At 41.9% G+C, this 16,697-nt stretch overlaps 1 protein-coding gene across 2 annotated transcripts in view; it reads right to left on the reverse strand.

Annotated features, from left to right (window-relative positions):
* Positions 1-3,250, reverse strand: part of TTC1 (tetratricopeptide repeat domain 1) — a 55,745-nt gene extending 52,495 nt beyond the window's left edge. For both annotated transcript variants that reach the window (XM_060094980.1, XM_060094981.1), the window contains exons 1-2: positions 3,174-3,250; positions 1,755-2,116 (exon numbers count right to left, since the gene is read on the reverse strand). In XM_060094980.1, coding sequence (XP_059950963.1) covers positions 1,755-2,084 — 330 coding nt within the window. In that variant the 5' untranslated portion in view covers positions 2,085-2,116; positions 3,174-3,250. The remainder of the gene's footprint in view (positions 1-1,754; positions 2,117-3,173) is intronic.
* Between the last annotated feature and the right edge of the window lie 13,447 nt (positions 3,251-16,697).

A 16,697-nucleotide genomic window follows, 5' to 3' on the forward strand; every position in this document is an offset into this window, starting at 1 on the left:
GTCCGTGTGCCACAACTACTGAGCCTGCGCGCCTAGATCCCGTGCTCCGCAACAAGAGAAGCCACCACAATGAGAAGCCTGCGCACCGCAACGAAGAGTAGCTCCCACTCACCAAAACTAGAGAAAGCCTGCATGCAGTAACAAAAGACCCAACGCAGCGCCCCCCACCCCCGCAAAAAAAAAAACAAACAACTCACTGAGCTATACACATCAGAGCTTAAACAATTTCACAACATGTAAATTATACCTTAATTTTTATCATGGGAATGGAGAGCAGAGTATGTAACATTTTGAGGCAAACCACTCAATTGTCAAACCGATGGCAACCCACTGTATCAGGGCAAAACGTATTAAAGTATTAGAAAAGCATTGCTAACATTTTAACATAGACGTTTAATCAATGTTTCTAAAAAGCCTGCGCCAGTGATGTGAAAGCTGAACCAAACACTCACTTTCTGGAAAATCATTGCCCTGATGTTACTGTACGGTACTTGATTTAATTTTCTGAGCCATTTCTGGTGAGGTCGTTCATGAACTTGGCTCATTTTTGCCCTTTATGCTTCTCTTCTGGCAGCACACGCTAACACAAAAGCTAACATATGCATGTTAAAACCAACAGATTTGATCATGAAAAGTGCCTAAGGAAGGACACAGACAAGATGCTTTTCCTCACCTCCCACTACCTCCCCACTCCCATTCTTACACTGCACATTTACCATCTCAGTCCAGCACCAATCCATCGTAACCTGTTCAGTGAGTGAGCTCTTCAGAGGCATAAGCCACAAGTCTCATTCACGTTCTTTGCAAACTCAGATATTACAGTAACTCTTCAGGAGACCTTGCTTATGGGATCAGAAGGAAGGATATATGGAGGACACTAAGCCTCTCTTTCCCAAAGTGAAGGCTTGCTCAGTTACTAGCCCAGGGCAAAGTAGCAGGAAAGTGTGCCTTTTATTAGGACATCTGCTTTGTAGGAAGACAGCTGTTTTTGTTATTAAATTCTACATATTTTGGCTTTGGAATCAAGGAGATCTGGGTTTGAGAATCAGTTCTGCTATTTATTAGATATGTGATTTCAGGCAAGTTTCTGTACTACTCTAAGCTGTTCTCTTACAGGGATGTTAACAGTATATGTCATAGGCATGTTGAGAAGATTAAATGAAAACACAAGTAACATTTTAAGCTCAGTGGTTGGCACATTACTGGTGCTTAACAAATGACAGCTACCATCACACACAATTCTGTTCCTCAAGAATGAAATGTAAATGACACAGGTCCCAGTCACGGCTCTCTGTAGCCAAATCACCACCACCAGGAAATTCAGGCAGTCTTTTTGCTAACAATGGATTAGCATAAACAAGCAGCATACTATAATTCTATAAAGTCTGACCAAAAAAATAGCCATTACGGGAATTTCAGCAGCCAACCATAGATCATTAAAAAAAGCTAAAAGGTATACATATGTTAGAAACAATTACACAAGATGAACATAAGAACTCATACACAAGATGAACATAAGAACTCAAAGTTCACAGGAAAAAAAGGAAATTTCTTTGCTAAGCAGACACACTCAATGCTCCCCCACCGTGCCACTGATTTATCTCAGATCCATCACTACTAAAACAATAATCATATAGATGGGCAAGTCACTCTTTACCACAAATGAAGCAGTCTATGATAGAGCATCAGTCACATTCATTCACTTTAAAAAGCAGTTTACATGGCAGATCATGCACAATTAACAAAATAGTTACCTTTTTCTCTTCATCTGGCATGTTTTTTTCCAGTTCCATTAGGTATTCTTCATCTAGTTCAGAGGAATTCACATCACGATCAGGTTTGTTCTCAACCTCGTCCACTCCTGGCTCCTCCTTCTCAAATGAGGCACTTGCGTCGTGAAAGCACTCCTCTTCTTGGTCCTCCTGGGGATGGGCCTCAACATCGCTGAGCAGCTTGCTCTGGGAATGGTGATCTTTGGCATTAGACACTGGGGGGTCAACACGCTCTGCTTCCTGGAGCTCTGTTACTTTCAAACCACTGAACAGATCCTCTGGAACCCCACAGTTTTCTGACTTCTCCCCCATGCTGAATCAGTAAGGGAGGTGAAGCTGAAACCCTGGGAAAGAGAAAACATGTTAGGTAATGGTATCTATCTACCAAATCCTACCTATCACACCTAAACAAACTTCTGCATCAAAGCCCAAATCACACCCTAACTTCCTTTCACTGGAATTAATTCATTTATATATTCATATATAAAGGTTATCATACGCTCATAAATAATGCCAAATGTAATTTTAACTGATACCCTTTTCAGACTTCTTATAAGCAACGAGACACCGATTTTAATGTGAGTCTTCCACTTTCCACCGCTCCTAGTTTGTCGGGGTAGCAAAAAATAGGCAGAAGCGAAAACAATGCCAAGAAAAATGAAGCGTCTCTAATTTTATTCAGAGCGAATAGCCAGATCGTAAATAAGGAACTATGGCCTGTCTTTCCAGCACCACCACACGAAGCTCAAAAATAAGTTTCTGGTGGAGCTAAAAATACAATCCGTGCCAAAAGAATAATCATCAACTTCCCCCACATGCGTGTGGTAGAGCCAACGCAGGTTATAGTGGGAGGTCCTGGCTCAGGTGGTCCCAATCAGCATTCCCGAGGGGGTCAGAATCAGCCACGAAAAGCGTGGTTCTCAACCCTGGCTGCACAACGTTAACACCTGGGACGCTTTAGCAAGTTCTGCTGCCCAGATCTTATACTCCACAGATTCTGATTTGTTGCTCTGGCGTGGAGCCAGGGCACCTGTATCTTTAAAAAGGCATCCCAGGTGATTCTCACGTGCAGCCAATTGAGAACCAGTGCTGTAGAAGCTGAGTCAGATCGTCAGCACCGCCGCCTCTCTGGTCGCAGTAAAATCACGCCAACGACCCTCGTGTTGCGACAAGAACCCGAATTCGCTCCAGCTCGTCCCAAGAAAACTTAAAACAGCACGATTTTATTACGGAGACTTTGCCTCCACAGAAACGTTTTGTTTCTCCCCGCTCCCAAGTCTAGTGGAAGAACACAGGGGTTTGAGGCCTCAGAGTTAAGGAGGGCCACCCCACCCTTCCCAAAGGTTCGTCCCGTAGCTGTATCCCTCACCGCCAAGAAAAGAGAACCGTGGGGCTACTCACAGCTTCACAGCTCCTCTCGTCCTCACCTTCTTCTCCTCTGAGATCCTCTACTTCCGCTCAGTCAGATGCTCTTCCGTCGGCGCTGACCAATGGCGTCACTGTTGCCGAAGCATCCTGGGAAATGTAGTAAAATCTCAGGGTGACAGGGCGTTGCTGTCGCTGTGTGACGTCATTGTACGGGCTTAAATATGAGCGACGGTTACCGTCTTGGGTTACGGCAACAGTCCGCGCTACTACGCACTGCAGGAAAAAAAGGAAAAGAGAAAGGCTGTCTCTATGGTGTTCCTTTTACATCTCCGATATGACCTCTTTCATGTCAGCTATGCTGTGTATAGCAGCATGAATCTGAAGCATGAACCTTGTCCAGAAATAAAGTTTTCCCTCTTATGTTTCTCAAAATGTGTCTTTCAAGGGGTCTACCGCTAGATCAAAACAGTGTTGACAATAATACTAAGTTGTTATCTGCCTTTTCCATACTCCTTCTTTCATGAACGTACAATGGATTTTTCCAAAGGTTATGTGTCCTGTGATAGTGCAATGAACTGAACGCAGAAGGAGTGATAAGACTCCAGATGTCTTCTATTAAGGCAGAGGTTTGCAAAAATGTAAAACAATGCCACTCTTCTCACTATATATATATTTTTTGTTTTGGAAAACATAGTATCTATAAAAAGATTATTTTTGTTGCATATAATGGGTGTATTGTTATCTTAATTGACAAATTAACATTAGAATGTTTTCATTTCTACTAGTAAGTATTGACAGGTATAACTCACACAAACAAAAGCTTTTCGTGGTCCTCAGTAATATTCGAGAGTGTTAAGTGGTCCTGGAACCAGAAGTGAACTGTTGGCCTATAATTCATTCAAGAAATGTTTACTGAATGTTTATTAGACCCCAAGCATTGCCCACTAGGAATACAGAATTGAGATATCCCTTAAGGTAGCCAGACATGTTACCAGCAAGGTATTAGTTTTCTATAATTCACAGAATCTATTGCAGAGATAGCTGGGAGGGACTTTTTACAGAAGGATATCAAATTTATTTCTTCAATTTATGTCTAAATGAGGTTATGCATAGTTATATTTTTGTGTAAATCAAAAGCTTTAATATACTGAATGTAAACATTAAAAATATATCCGAATTTTGGAAACCTTTTAATATTTCTTAATTTTCTAAATACAGCAAGAACTATAAAAAGGTAAGTGGTTAGGTCTTATGATCTTTAAGAAGTCCTGTTAATAAATTCTGGTGTGATAGAAAGGCTACAAATTTTAAAGCAAACTAAATAAGTAAATAAATAAGTTAAATAAATGCATTACAACGTCAGCTTCTTTACTAGCTGTCCAACTTTGGACAATAATTCTAGTAGCTAACCTTGATTGATTATGTGCTTATTAGGTGCTACATGCTGTGAAAAATGCTTTAGATGGATTATTTGATTATTTGAATTCTAATTCTGGCTCTGCCACTTGACTAGCTGTGTGACATTGGGACAAATTACTTACTGCTTCTAAGCTTAATATATACATTTACCTCATACGTAAAAACTGGGATGGGTAACAATGGTTCCTCCCTCTTTAGTTTTTTGGCAGAAAGAAATGATATAATCTAGAAGACAAGGCCTCACAGGACTCGGCACATAATATTTAATTAATGTGAGAGACCATAATAATATGTGACAGGGCTTGTGACAATAACTGTGTACCGGAAACCTAATAAGAAACAGTCCCTGCCCTCCCCCATCCCAAGGAACTCACAGGCTAGTTGGGGAGGGGAAGGGGGGGATAAAGACACTACTGAGCCTAAAGGAAGAAGCAATCCATTCTTTTCTTTTAACATCAAGAAGAACAAACATCCAGTTGGACCAGCTTGGTAGATCTTCACTAATAAGATATTTGAGTTAGTTTGTTGAAAGAGGAATAATTCATTAAGAGGACAAAAACTGGAGAGGCTGAAGGACATCTTGAAAATATTAGGAGCATTCTGGGGAATGATAAGCAGTCGGATGTTGCTGAGGTAGACAGCACAAAGCAAGAAACATTTTTAGAGATGCAAGCCCACCAATCACTTCTGGAAACCATGGAGATTTTGTCTCTGTGCTTACAACCCCTCTGTAAAAGGAAAAGAAATGTTTTTCATCTAGAGGGCAGTTCTGTTATTTTCCCAGCGCAAAGACCATGTCTGTCTTGTTTACAGTTGTAAAGGGTCAGTGAACATCCTGTTATCACATGGGTGAATGATCCTCTTTCAGGAATTTATGGCCAAAACACTGAGTAACTCAGTGCTCTGATGGGTTGCGTAAGAAGATTTTGAGACTTCTGGAACTTCCTTATACCACTGTTGTAAGAATTAAACACAGAAAGTAAAGGGCTTAAGATAGAAAAAAATACTTAAATATTAATAGCACTTAGCGTGGCAAGTGCCCAATAAATATTTGCTGTTATTGGAATCATTATTAACGAAGGTGTTATAGTATTCCCACTAGTATGACCCATGACTAATAGTAATAGTAATTTAATTATTACTTGTGTTACTAATGATAACCAACAATATTACTAATAGTGATAATATGTGTGAAGTTTTCATTCACCGCCCCCCCCGAGACAAGGGACTGAACACCTAAGTTTGTTGAAAGAATGGAAGCTGAACATGAATGAATGAATAATGAATGAATGATATGAATGAATGCTAGGCAGCATACTAGACCCTGTGGTGGGTGCAGCCATAGATCTGGAGAGTAGCAACATCATCATTTACTCTTTGCTTTTCTTCCTGGGGGGAGCAGCTGGGTGGTTTCTCAGTGGCACATGCCCACCTCTGAATCATAAGGAGTTGCCCACTTGGTCTGGGCCAGCTAGCTCTGGGCTGGGAGCAGAACAGGGACTAGGAAGTGGGTGAGCAAGTCTCAGCAATGGGGAGAAGTGATGGAAGGTATTAGAGAAGGAGTCTTATACTCAAGGGGGCTCCCCTGGGTCACTGGCATGGCAATGGGACTGTTGCCCAGTATGGTGGTCAAGAGTGTAAGTTCTAGTGTCAGACGGCCTGGCTTTGAATCCCTGCTCTCCCTCTTAGCAGCTGTGTGACATGACCTTGGACAAGCCACTAAACCTACCTCGGAAAGTTTCATGAAGCTTAAATGGGATAACGAACCTAAAACACTTTGTACAGACCCCGGCTCAAACGTTAACTGTATTTTAAATTAAAGCAATTTAGTTTAATTGCTTTGTGGAGAATCTGCAGGCAGAGATGGAAATCACTCCTGCCTCTCCCAGTGACTTATTAGGTACACACTGTCCTAAAACTTTAGGAGGCTTTGTGCATCTATGCTCCCTGGAGCTGGAGATTTAAGTCTATGCTACACTGATTCAGTCCTTTTTGTGCTCAATGGGAATATATTAATACCACAAGGCTACTGAGCCCAGCTTTGGGGACAAGGCTTTACACTCTGGTATCCTCTAAGTCCTGGGCTCCTTCTCCCAGAGTTGGGGTGCTTGAATTTGCTAAAGCAGGGTCCAATATCCAGGAATAGTCAGGGATGTATATAAAAATATATAATTAACAGGTAGATCCTGTATTCTTATAGTGTTTCCAAGGGATGCTAAGGCTTTTCATTTTTTCCCAGTTCTAATTTTCAAATTGAGATTTCTTGATAGGACACATAATCAAGAGTTAACAGCCTGTGCATCTAAATTTCTAGATTTCTGTTTCCCTGTGATCAGCATGTCCAATAGTGATAGATGTGAGACATGTATGTGTAACAGAGAAGAACAAACATGACCCCATGTTAGATCTATTCCTTTAGCTCTAACCCTCGTGCTCTGTCGCCTGTGCTTAGTCATGCTGGCCCTGTACCTTTGTAAAAGAATGTTGCCTAGAGCCTGCAATAGACCAGACAGCTCGTTCTCAAGGCTCTGACCTTTAAAGGTATAACACTTTCCCATTAAAAAGTTGCAGAACAGAGAATACCATTTGGCTTGTTGGAGGTTTATAGGAACATTGTGGCCACATCTATGTGGACAGCTGCAAGAATAAAGGATTTCTGGCATCAAGAAGTTTGCAACAACTAGCCACACACCCTCCCCTTTTAGTACGAAAGAAGCCTGAATTCTAACTCAGGTAAGATGGTTTTTTGGATACACTAGTCCACCATCTTCTTGGTCTGCTGGCTTTCTGAATAAAGTCACTATTCCTTGCCCCAACACCTCATCTCTCGATTTATTGGCCTGTCGTGTGGTGAGCAGTACAAGCTTGGACTCGGTAATGTATGCAATTTTTAAAGTTCTGGCAGGGTGCTTCCTTGGTGGCGCAGTGGTTAGAAATCTGCCTGCTAATGCAGGGGACACGGCTTCAAGCCCTGGTCCAGGAAGATCCCAAGTGCTGCATAGCAAGTAAGCCTGCAAGCCACAACTACTGAGCCCACGTGCCACAACTACTGAAGCCCGCGCGCCTACAGCCCTGCTCCACAACTGGAGACGCCACGGCAATGAGAAGCCTGCGCACTGCAATGAAGAGTAGCCCCCGCTCACCGCAACTAGAGAAAAGCCCGCTCACAGCAACGGAGACCCAACGCAGCCAAAACAAATAAATTAATTAATTAAAAAGAAAAACTTGAATCTGTACTCAGATTTCATAAAATTTACAGTTAAAAAATAGATTCATATATCCAAAATTTTCAAAAATACTTCCTAAATGACTGAGTCAAATACTAGTTTTTTAATTTAAATTTAATTAATATGAAATAAAACCATTAATATGGTTGCACTAGTCACATTTCAAATGCTCAACAGCCACATGAAGCTAATGTCTACAGTAACAGATAAGAGAGGCTTAGACTTTCCAGAAAAACAGCTAACATTCATAGAGAACTTAGGTGTGTCGGGGGTGTGCGCATTATTTTACATCTGTAATTGTAGGTAATCCTTACAACAACCCTGGCCTCCCTACTTTCACCCTTTCTTCCTATGATCCCATCACCATGCAGTAGTAACCAGACTGATCTTTTAAACACACGAGTCCTGGTCAAGTCTTAACCATTTTCACTGGCTTCTCAGTCTGATTAGAATAAAATCTAAAATTCCTTGTCATGACCCATAAGGCCCATGTAAGCTGGCCTCTACCTGCCTCTCTGACCTCATCTTGTACCACTGTCCCTCTTGGATGCTGACTACCCTCTTCCTTCCTAAAACACAATATTTTCCCCATCTCAAGACCTTTCTGTTCCACATTCCCTCTGCCTGATGCCATTAACAGCTCTTCCCATGGCTTGCTCATTCTCATTCTGCAGGTCTTGCCTAAATATCACTTAAGTAGCTCACTCTATTACATCACCCCATCTCCTTCATACATTTACCACATCTGTAACAATCTTGAGTATTTATTTACTTGATTATCATAACTCCTTCTACTAGACTGTAAGAGCCACAAGGATTGAGTTCTTGTCTGTCTTCTTTGCTGGGAAATCCACACAGCCCAGCACAATGCCTGGCGCACGGTAGACACTCAAATATTGTATAAATGGATGACATTGATAGGTATTATTATTACAAATGATAAGACTGAGGCTCAGAGAGGTTAAAAGTTTTCCCCAAGGTCACACAGCTAGTCGAACAGAACAAGGACATAAAGCTGGGTCTAACCACAAAGTCTGTGTTTTTCTAAAGAACAAAAGGGGTGGGCAGATATAGTCACCTTAACTGTTAAAGGAGAAGTGGCTTTGAAGGTGATTTATATCTATAAAAATAATATGGATGTATACTTGGCAGGAAAACTCAGCAGTTTTTCATTGTCAAGCTAATGGCTCAGAGCCTGGTTAAAGATGAGGCCTTTAATGCTAGTAATGGATGGATGAAGGTACCATATAAAATGGAGTCTGACAGTCCTGGAGGGAGTCATGCAGAAGACTGCCAAGGCAAGCACCCTGCACCCACTTGCCCTACTGCCCAAGCCCCCCTCTGCCCTCAACCTTGGTCATTTGGATCAAGAAAGGGAATTCGTGCCCCAACCACAAATGGAATGACTGAGCTAGGACATTTTTTCCCCTGGGACTCATCCGCTGGACCAAACAATTTATTCTGAGTTAGGACACAGACTTCCAACCCTCACTTTACTATATTAAATGTCAATGCCCATTTTAAAGCATAAAGCATTGTGTTCAAGATGTATAAACCTTTGCAAGTTCAGGCAGCAGGCCAATTTGGGTCCAGCAGGTGTCCAGGACGGGAGTCAGAGGGAAGAAGGGATTGTTTGCTGAGTGCCAACTGGTTGTCAAGCACTGTGCTCAACATGTTCATCTGTCACTCCCCTCACTGACTCCTCCCAGGCTCCCATTTAAAGGGGGAGGAAATCTTTTCACTCCAGAAAGGAGACTGGTTTCTTTGTCATCCTTCGTTCAGGTCAAAGCAGAGGCAGTGGATATTGGGGGAGCTAAATAACCTACAAATTCCACAGCAAGAAGCTCTGTCCCAGGTTTCAGATCTCAGCTTGGAGGTCCCCTCTCTGGAGGCTCACATTTTAAAGAGAATGCCTCTAACCACACCCCACCACTCCAGTGATTCTCTTTCACAGGGCTCCATTTCATGAATCATGGCACGTTAAAAAATTATTTTCAATTATTTTACTTACTTCTTGTCTTTTCTGCTACAGAGAAAGCATAGCAGTTTTAGAGCAAGAGTTGGCAAACTTTTCCTGTAAAGGGACAGGTAGTAAATATTTTAGGGCCTGTGGGTCATGTGGTCTCTGCTGCAACTGCTAGACTGCTATTATCACCTGAAAGCTGCCAAAGGCACCATGTAAATGAATGAGAACATGTGTGTTCCAATAAAACTTTATTTACAAAAGCAGACATTGGGCTGGACTTGACCAGTGACTGTAGTTTGCCAACCCCTGTTTTAGAGCACGGATTGTGGCATCAGACTGACTGGCTGAGACTGAATCCCAGCTCAGCCCCCGACTAGTCCTGTAAACTTGGACAAGCTCCTTAACTTTAATAAACTCCCCATTCCTTATCTATAATGTAACATGGGGTAACAGTATTTTCCTTCTAGGGTGATTGGGAAGCATAAATGAATTAACATAAGTAAAATACTAGAACAGAGCCTGTCTCTTAAAATTTTTAATGTTATCGACATTAGTCTTAAGTGTCAGGAGGGCAAAGGCCACATCAGTTGTGCTTGGCACAGTGCCTTGCAAAATGTAAGCAGTCAAGGAACACTTGTAAACAAATGAATGAGTAAATGAATGAATGAATGAATGATCTCTCACTAGGATCATAAGAAAACCAGGGTTTATTTTCTGTTTTTATTTATATATATATAAAAGTAGACTTTTCTTAATTTGTTTTTAGTAGCATAAAAATTTCCCCTAATCCTAACTTTTAGCTGGGTTCTTCTCTATGAGGCTCAGACACCAGAATCAGAAGGACATTTTCTTGAAGCCAGAAAAAAAGGGCAGCTTCCATTGTGCAAACCAGACATCCTCCGCAACAAAAACATCCTAAAGTATTTCCATAAATCCTTGGGGAAACCAATCAAAATACCAGCTTGTTTAGGAACCATCTTCCTTGGCCAAGCTGACTACCTCCCAGTATCCTGTGTCTTTGAGTTTAAGACTGTGAAAGCACTAAGTAACACCCCAAACATAATTTGAGGTCATTTCTAAAATATGATTTAGCAAGTTAAGATATTTGTAGATATTTACTTTGCTATTTAAAACATTAATTATGGTCACCTCAGCAGATTTCTTGGATGAATAAATATTTGATAAATATTCACAGATATTTTAAAGGCACAGATTATGAAACAAACCAACTTTCTCAATTTTCCTGTCATTTGTCCAATTATCCCTGTATTTAAGAGATTACAGAGGAAATGACTGGCTGATCTATGATTTTTTCTTTTAACCATGGTACATTGGCTTAAGTTTTTCAGAGCCTTAAGATAACTGGAGTTATATGACCCATTGGAGAAATCTCATTTTATCTCCTTGTGTTCATAAGTAGTTCCATCCAAGTGCATTTAAGGTACAACTTCCTCTTTATTATTGAATTTTATACTAGTTCAATCCCACTCTGGCACTAGGAAAATATATGGCTGTCTCAGGACACTTATCTAGAAGTGACAGAAAAACATCAGCATCTCTGGGAAATAGGTTTAAGGTTGGATAATTTAATAACCCTTATCATTTACTTAGTACTTCAGAAGCTGACTCTGCATAATTGAAAAGGCATAAGCTCTGCATCTGTGTGTGCTCACGTGCAGATTTCTCTGGTTCTCCTAGCAGCTCTGAATTAGATAAGGCAAGTATTATTCTCATTTTACAGAAGAGAAAACTAAGGAAATGGAGAGCTGAAGGGTCTTGTTCAGGATGACCATGATAGCTAGTGGCATAGTTTCATTTACAGCCAGAGGGGCAAAGAGATCTCATATTTCAGAAGCTTTGTCTCATTTGTTCCATGGACTCCTTGGTAGTCTGCTGAAGGCTATGGACCCCTTCTTAGAAAATGTTTTTAAAGGCATAGAGCAAAATACACAGGGTTATGAAGAAAATAAATTATTTTGAAATATAGTTACTAAAATATGAGAAAAAATGTGTAAGGTAGATCTATATAAATATATGTCTCTTTATTAACACATTAAATATGGCAGGTCTAATAAGTACCATAATTTTGAGGTAGTGATGAACATAAATGATAACATATCTGAAACAACTATAATATGCTCTAAAATATCTGTGATTTCTTTTGGTGAAAAAGTCACAGATTCTGCTAATATTACTGTGGTCCGTTGCCTACAGTCATAATAGAAGGAAATGCTAAATTTCAACTAGAGGTTAGGGAAAACAGGAATGAAATAGTTTTCCCCATCCAAATTCACACCCCTTCTCCCTGAATTTTATCCATGGTCCCGACAAGGGTCTGCAGACCTTAAGTTAAGAACGCCTTCTCTAGTCTGGTCCTTCATAAAGCAGATGAGAAAACTGGGGGCCACAGAGAGAAAGTGATTATTTAGGATTGCTTAGCTATGTAATAGCAGGGATAAAACTAGAACCCAGGGGTTGAAAAGGCCTTCCTTACAGGGCTATTATGAAGAGTAAATACAATAATATATGTAAATGCTGGCACAATATCAGGCACACAATAGCCACCTTGCAAAAAAACATGGCCACCTGATGCAGTGGAAGCACACAGAGATGGGACTTTCTGGAAATCTCCTTAAATAAAAGGGGGACAGAGTCAGCTGTATGTGCCTTTTGCCCGTGTCCCTTTCCTTTTCCTGCCTGGAAGGGAGACATTGTGACCACATTAGAAGGACAGTACAGGCAAATGCTAGAAGGGACACGGGGCTCTCCTCATGGTATGGAGCGGCCGCATTAACCCTGGGTCACCTACCCCCAGACTTCTCACACGACAGAAAAAAAAATCTTCTGACTTGCTCAAGCCACTGCTACTTGTGTTCTGTTATGTGCAGCCAACTCCCTCACTGACACACAGCTCTTGCTGGCTGGGTGGCTGACTGTCTCTGAGCTTCTCAGTTTTCTGGTGAGGATCAGAGGATGCAGAGAACTTAACACAGTGCCTGGCCCAATTCCAAGTGCACAGTTAAAGGCAACTGTTGTTACTATTACTGTTTCAGTGCCTCGCAGTTCAGTGCTCTTTCTTCCGTATTGGCTCACAGCTTCAAAACCACACTCACAATTCCTATCTACCCCCCACCTACCCCCAGCACCCCTCTCCCCTCCCTCTGGTACACATGCCTCTAATTCAGCCTTGATTAAATGCTTATCATGTCTCACAGAAAGGAACAGTTTATGAAAATGCTGACAGGCAGAACACCTAATAATTAGTGGCTAACAACCACAGACATGGAAGCAGTTAGGAGGTTTATATAAATTCAGGGGATGAAAGCAACTTCTCATTTATTCCTCAGAAATCTTGCATAAGCCCTTGAGATGTTATTTCTGCCACCAATGCTGACGTCACAGGAAGAATGTGGGATGAGAAGTGAGTGGTTGTAGGGGGCTGTGAATACCCCTTCCACCCCGCTCCAAACACTCCTTCAACCCCGCTCCTGTGGTCACTCTGCTGGACCTTTACCATCACAGCTGGGGCCCTACGGGTGGTACTCTTGGCCTATGGTCTTGTCAACAAGACGGTGCTATTTCCCCACCTGGTCCTTTCCTTCCTTGGACATCCCTTTCCCCAGCACTGATGGACTGGGGACAACTTGGGATGCTAACGCCTTCCAAAGTAGGCTTCCTGAGCCATGGGGCTTAGAAGCGAGGCACATGGCTCTCTACACTCAGGGCTGCCTGGGCCTCGGTAAGTGTACTGGGCAGGCTAAAATTTGGCACCCCTTCCAATTAATATCCTCTTATCATCATCTGTTAAAATAATATCACTAAAAAAATTCAGGTAGGAGGAAAAAAATGCCAGTAGAAGAAATAAGACTAAACTGGAATCCCAGCACCACTCCCCAGAAGTGGTATGAACAAGTTTGTTGCATATCCTTCCAGAAAATGTTCATACACTGTAATGGACTGAATTGTGTTTCCCCGCTAATTCATATGTTAAAACCCTAACTCCCAATGTGACTATATTTGGAGATAGAGCCTATAAGGAGGTAATAAAGGTTAAATGAGATCATAAGGGTAGGGTCCTACTCCAATAAGACTGATGACCTTATAAGCAGAGGGAGAGACACCAGGGATGCGTAGGCCAGAGAAAAGGCCATGTCAGGACATGGTGAGAAGGCAGTCATCTGTAAGCCAAGGAGAGAGGCGTTGGAGAAACCTGCATTGCCAACACCTTGAGCTTAGACTTCCAGCCTCTGGAACTGTGAGAAAATAAGTTTCTGTTATTTAAGCCACCCAGACTGTGGTATGTTGTTATGGCCGCCTGGGGTGACTAATACTCTGACTTCATTATGTAAGTATATGGGCAGGACAATTTATCAAAATATTTCATTGTGCTTAAACTCTCTATTTCTTCCTTCCCCCTCTTACTAAGGAGGCAGTCGGCATCTGCAATTCCTTAGCTCAGGGGTGGCTGAAGTGTCTTCCTCCTTAAGAGGTTTTCTTCACTTCCATTCCCAGGAGTACTATACATGTTTGCCAACATTCTCTCCAAAAGTATATCGTCAAACTTTGCCCTTCAGATTTTGTTTAGTGAGGATGAGGATGAACAGATTTTCTACAAATACAAATGCATAGGGAATTCCCTGGCAGTCCAGTGGTTAGGACTCTGCACTACCACTGCAGGGGGCATGAGTTCAATCCCTGGTCAGGGAACTAAGATCCCGCAAGCCACATGGCACGGCCAAAAAAAAAAAAAACCCAAAACAAAACACATAGAAATAGATTAACCACCCAGTAGGGCCTATTAATGTTCTAAGAAAAAAATCCAGGGGAGCATCTCTTATTGTTCCATGGACTTAGTCTCTTGTTAACTCTCTTTTGTGATTTTTCTGAATCAGACTTTTGGGGAGGTAGGTTAAAGGCTACAAAATTAAGATTATTTAACAAATGATCCAGTCCTCATAAACAGGTGCATTATATAGTTTCAACATTTCACCTCTGGTGAGGTGCCCACTGATTTTGTGAGGCTAACTTCAATTATTTTCAGCACCTGCAGGGTTCACATGAATTAATCACTCTTTACCACCAGGCACTTAGGAAGAAAACAAATTAATTATTTTCTGGTGTGGGCAAAAAGGAACAGCAAGAAGCAACATCAACTGTCTACCTTCCACTCCTCTTTCGCCTGACTTCCAGGCAGAAGACACCCACAGATTGAGACTCCTTTTCTAGGTGGAAGTCTCTTACCGAAAGTTTAACACTCTTTCTGGATCAGTGCATAGAACTCGGGTCTCCCCCTCCTGTGTCTGGGAGAATCCCAGGACAGGGCTGCTTGTGAGGCCATGTGCTGATGGTGACATACAAACAGTCCCGGGGTTCGACAAGGACCCCTCCCATGCCTGACCTTCCAGTCTTGTCCCTTAGCTTCCTACCACCCATCTCCTCCAAGTTTGTAAACAGGACTAGTCTACTCTAGGAGCTGAGTTCAGTTAAGGAGGCTCTTCTTTTGTCTGGGTTCTGCTGGGGAGTTGTACAAAGTTATATCTTGATTTGTGATACCTTTTGAGCCAAAACATAATCACCATTTGAATACCTTTTTTTTAAGCTCTGTTTTTAAAGGGAGAAGAAACATTTGTATGAGAATGTTCCCAGGCACAGGCAGCACTAGAGCTTTCAGAAACATACTCTTTGCCGTGATTACCAGTGGTTTGTTGACTCTGACCAAACACGTGCACTGTACAGAGTTAGGTCTATGTTAGGAAAGAGTGGATTCTAAAAAAAAATCTCCCCATCGAGAACTGCCTTTTAGAGCAGGAATGAGACCAATTAACTTGTCCACTCATTTATCCCAGTGATGTTTTAGCATTTCTTAAAGATCCTCCCTCCCCTCAGGAAGCTACAGAGCTGGTTTGCTATTTAACCCAGCTGTCTACGCTCAAGTTCTGGGGCTCTCAAGGCATCAGTTTGAAGGACATTGGAAACTCCTCAAAATGTTTTATCTAGGAAGATTTTTCTAAGAACTAAAGCACAGAGAGCTGCTTTTATTATATCTTAAAATGAACAGCCCTTTAGATCTTAGATTTAGAAACAGTACTTATTTGGGGGCTTCTCAGTAATCCCTGCTCTGAGGGGCTCCTTGAATAGGATGTATGATGAGAAGAAGTCTGAGTGCTTGTGGAGGCTGCTTGGAGAGCTATTATGACCTCTTCTCCCAGGAACGGACTCTGCCAGTAGCATCCTCTTGGGAGGGTAACTGGGGCCAGCAGGGTGAGCACAACTCATGAAGACCTGTTTCTAACAGATCCTCTCACTTCGGGAGGATGAGGTGGGGTTTGAGAAGCAGTGAGTCTGATCAGGTTGATTGATTCTTTTCACCATTCATCCATCCCTTCCCCTGCTGAGGATTTCTGTGAGGGAGTCACAGCTGAGTCCCCAGTTACCCTCAAGGTCAGCTTCAAGGGCCTTGGATGAGAAGCCAGTTCCTGTCTCCTCAGCTTTAATTTCCAAGCCGCAGGCCTCCCTGGCTCACTCCCCTTGCTCCATCATACTGACACAGTGACAGGGTTGGGGAGAGGGCTGGTACTAGCTGAGTCTTAGCCAGAACTTTGTCCACAACCCATAATTTCCACAGGTTTGATGGCCTCTAGATCCTGAGAAGTAGCAGCAGTAATTGAACAGCGTACTGTTTCCCAGACTTCAGTCATTAGCATAGCCACACCATGATTTTTGCTATTTCTGTGGTCCTCTATTATTTTAAAATATATATTTAAAAATAATTTCCCCACTTAATAAAATCTATTTTAAAAGAAAAACTTTATGTCATCTGCATAGTTGAAATACTAGTGCCACTTGCTCTAAAGAGAAGTTTTCAGCAAAAGTAAATACAATGAAAACAAAACAATATGATTAAAATTGAGCTCTGAGGCTGCCTGCCTAAAGGGCTGCACCTGA

This window comes from Mesoplodon densirostris, chromosome 3 (genome assembly GCF_025265405.1).
Source record: "Mesoplodon densirostris isolate mMesDen1 chromosome 3, mMesDen1 primary haplotype, whole genome shotgun sequence".
NCBI lineage: Eukaryota > Metazoa > Chordata > Mammalia > Artiodactyla > Ziphiidae > Mesoplodon > Mesoplodon densirostris.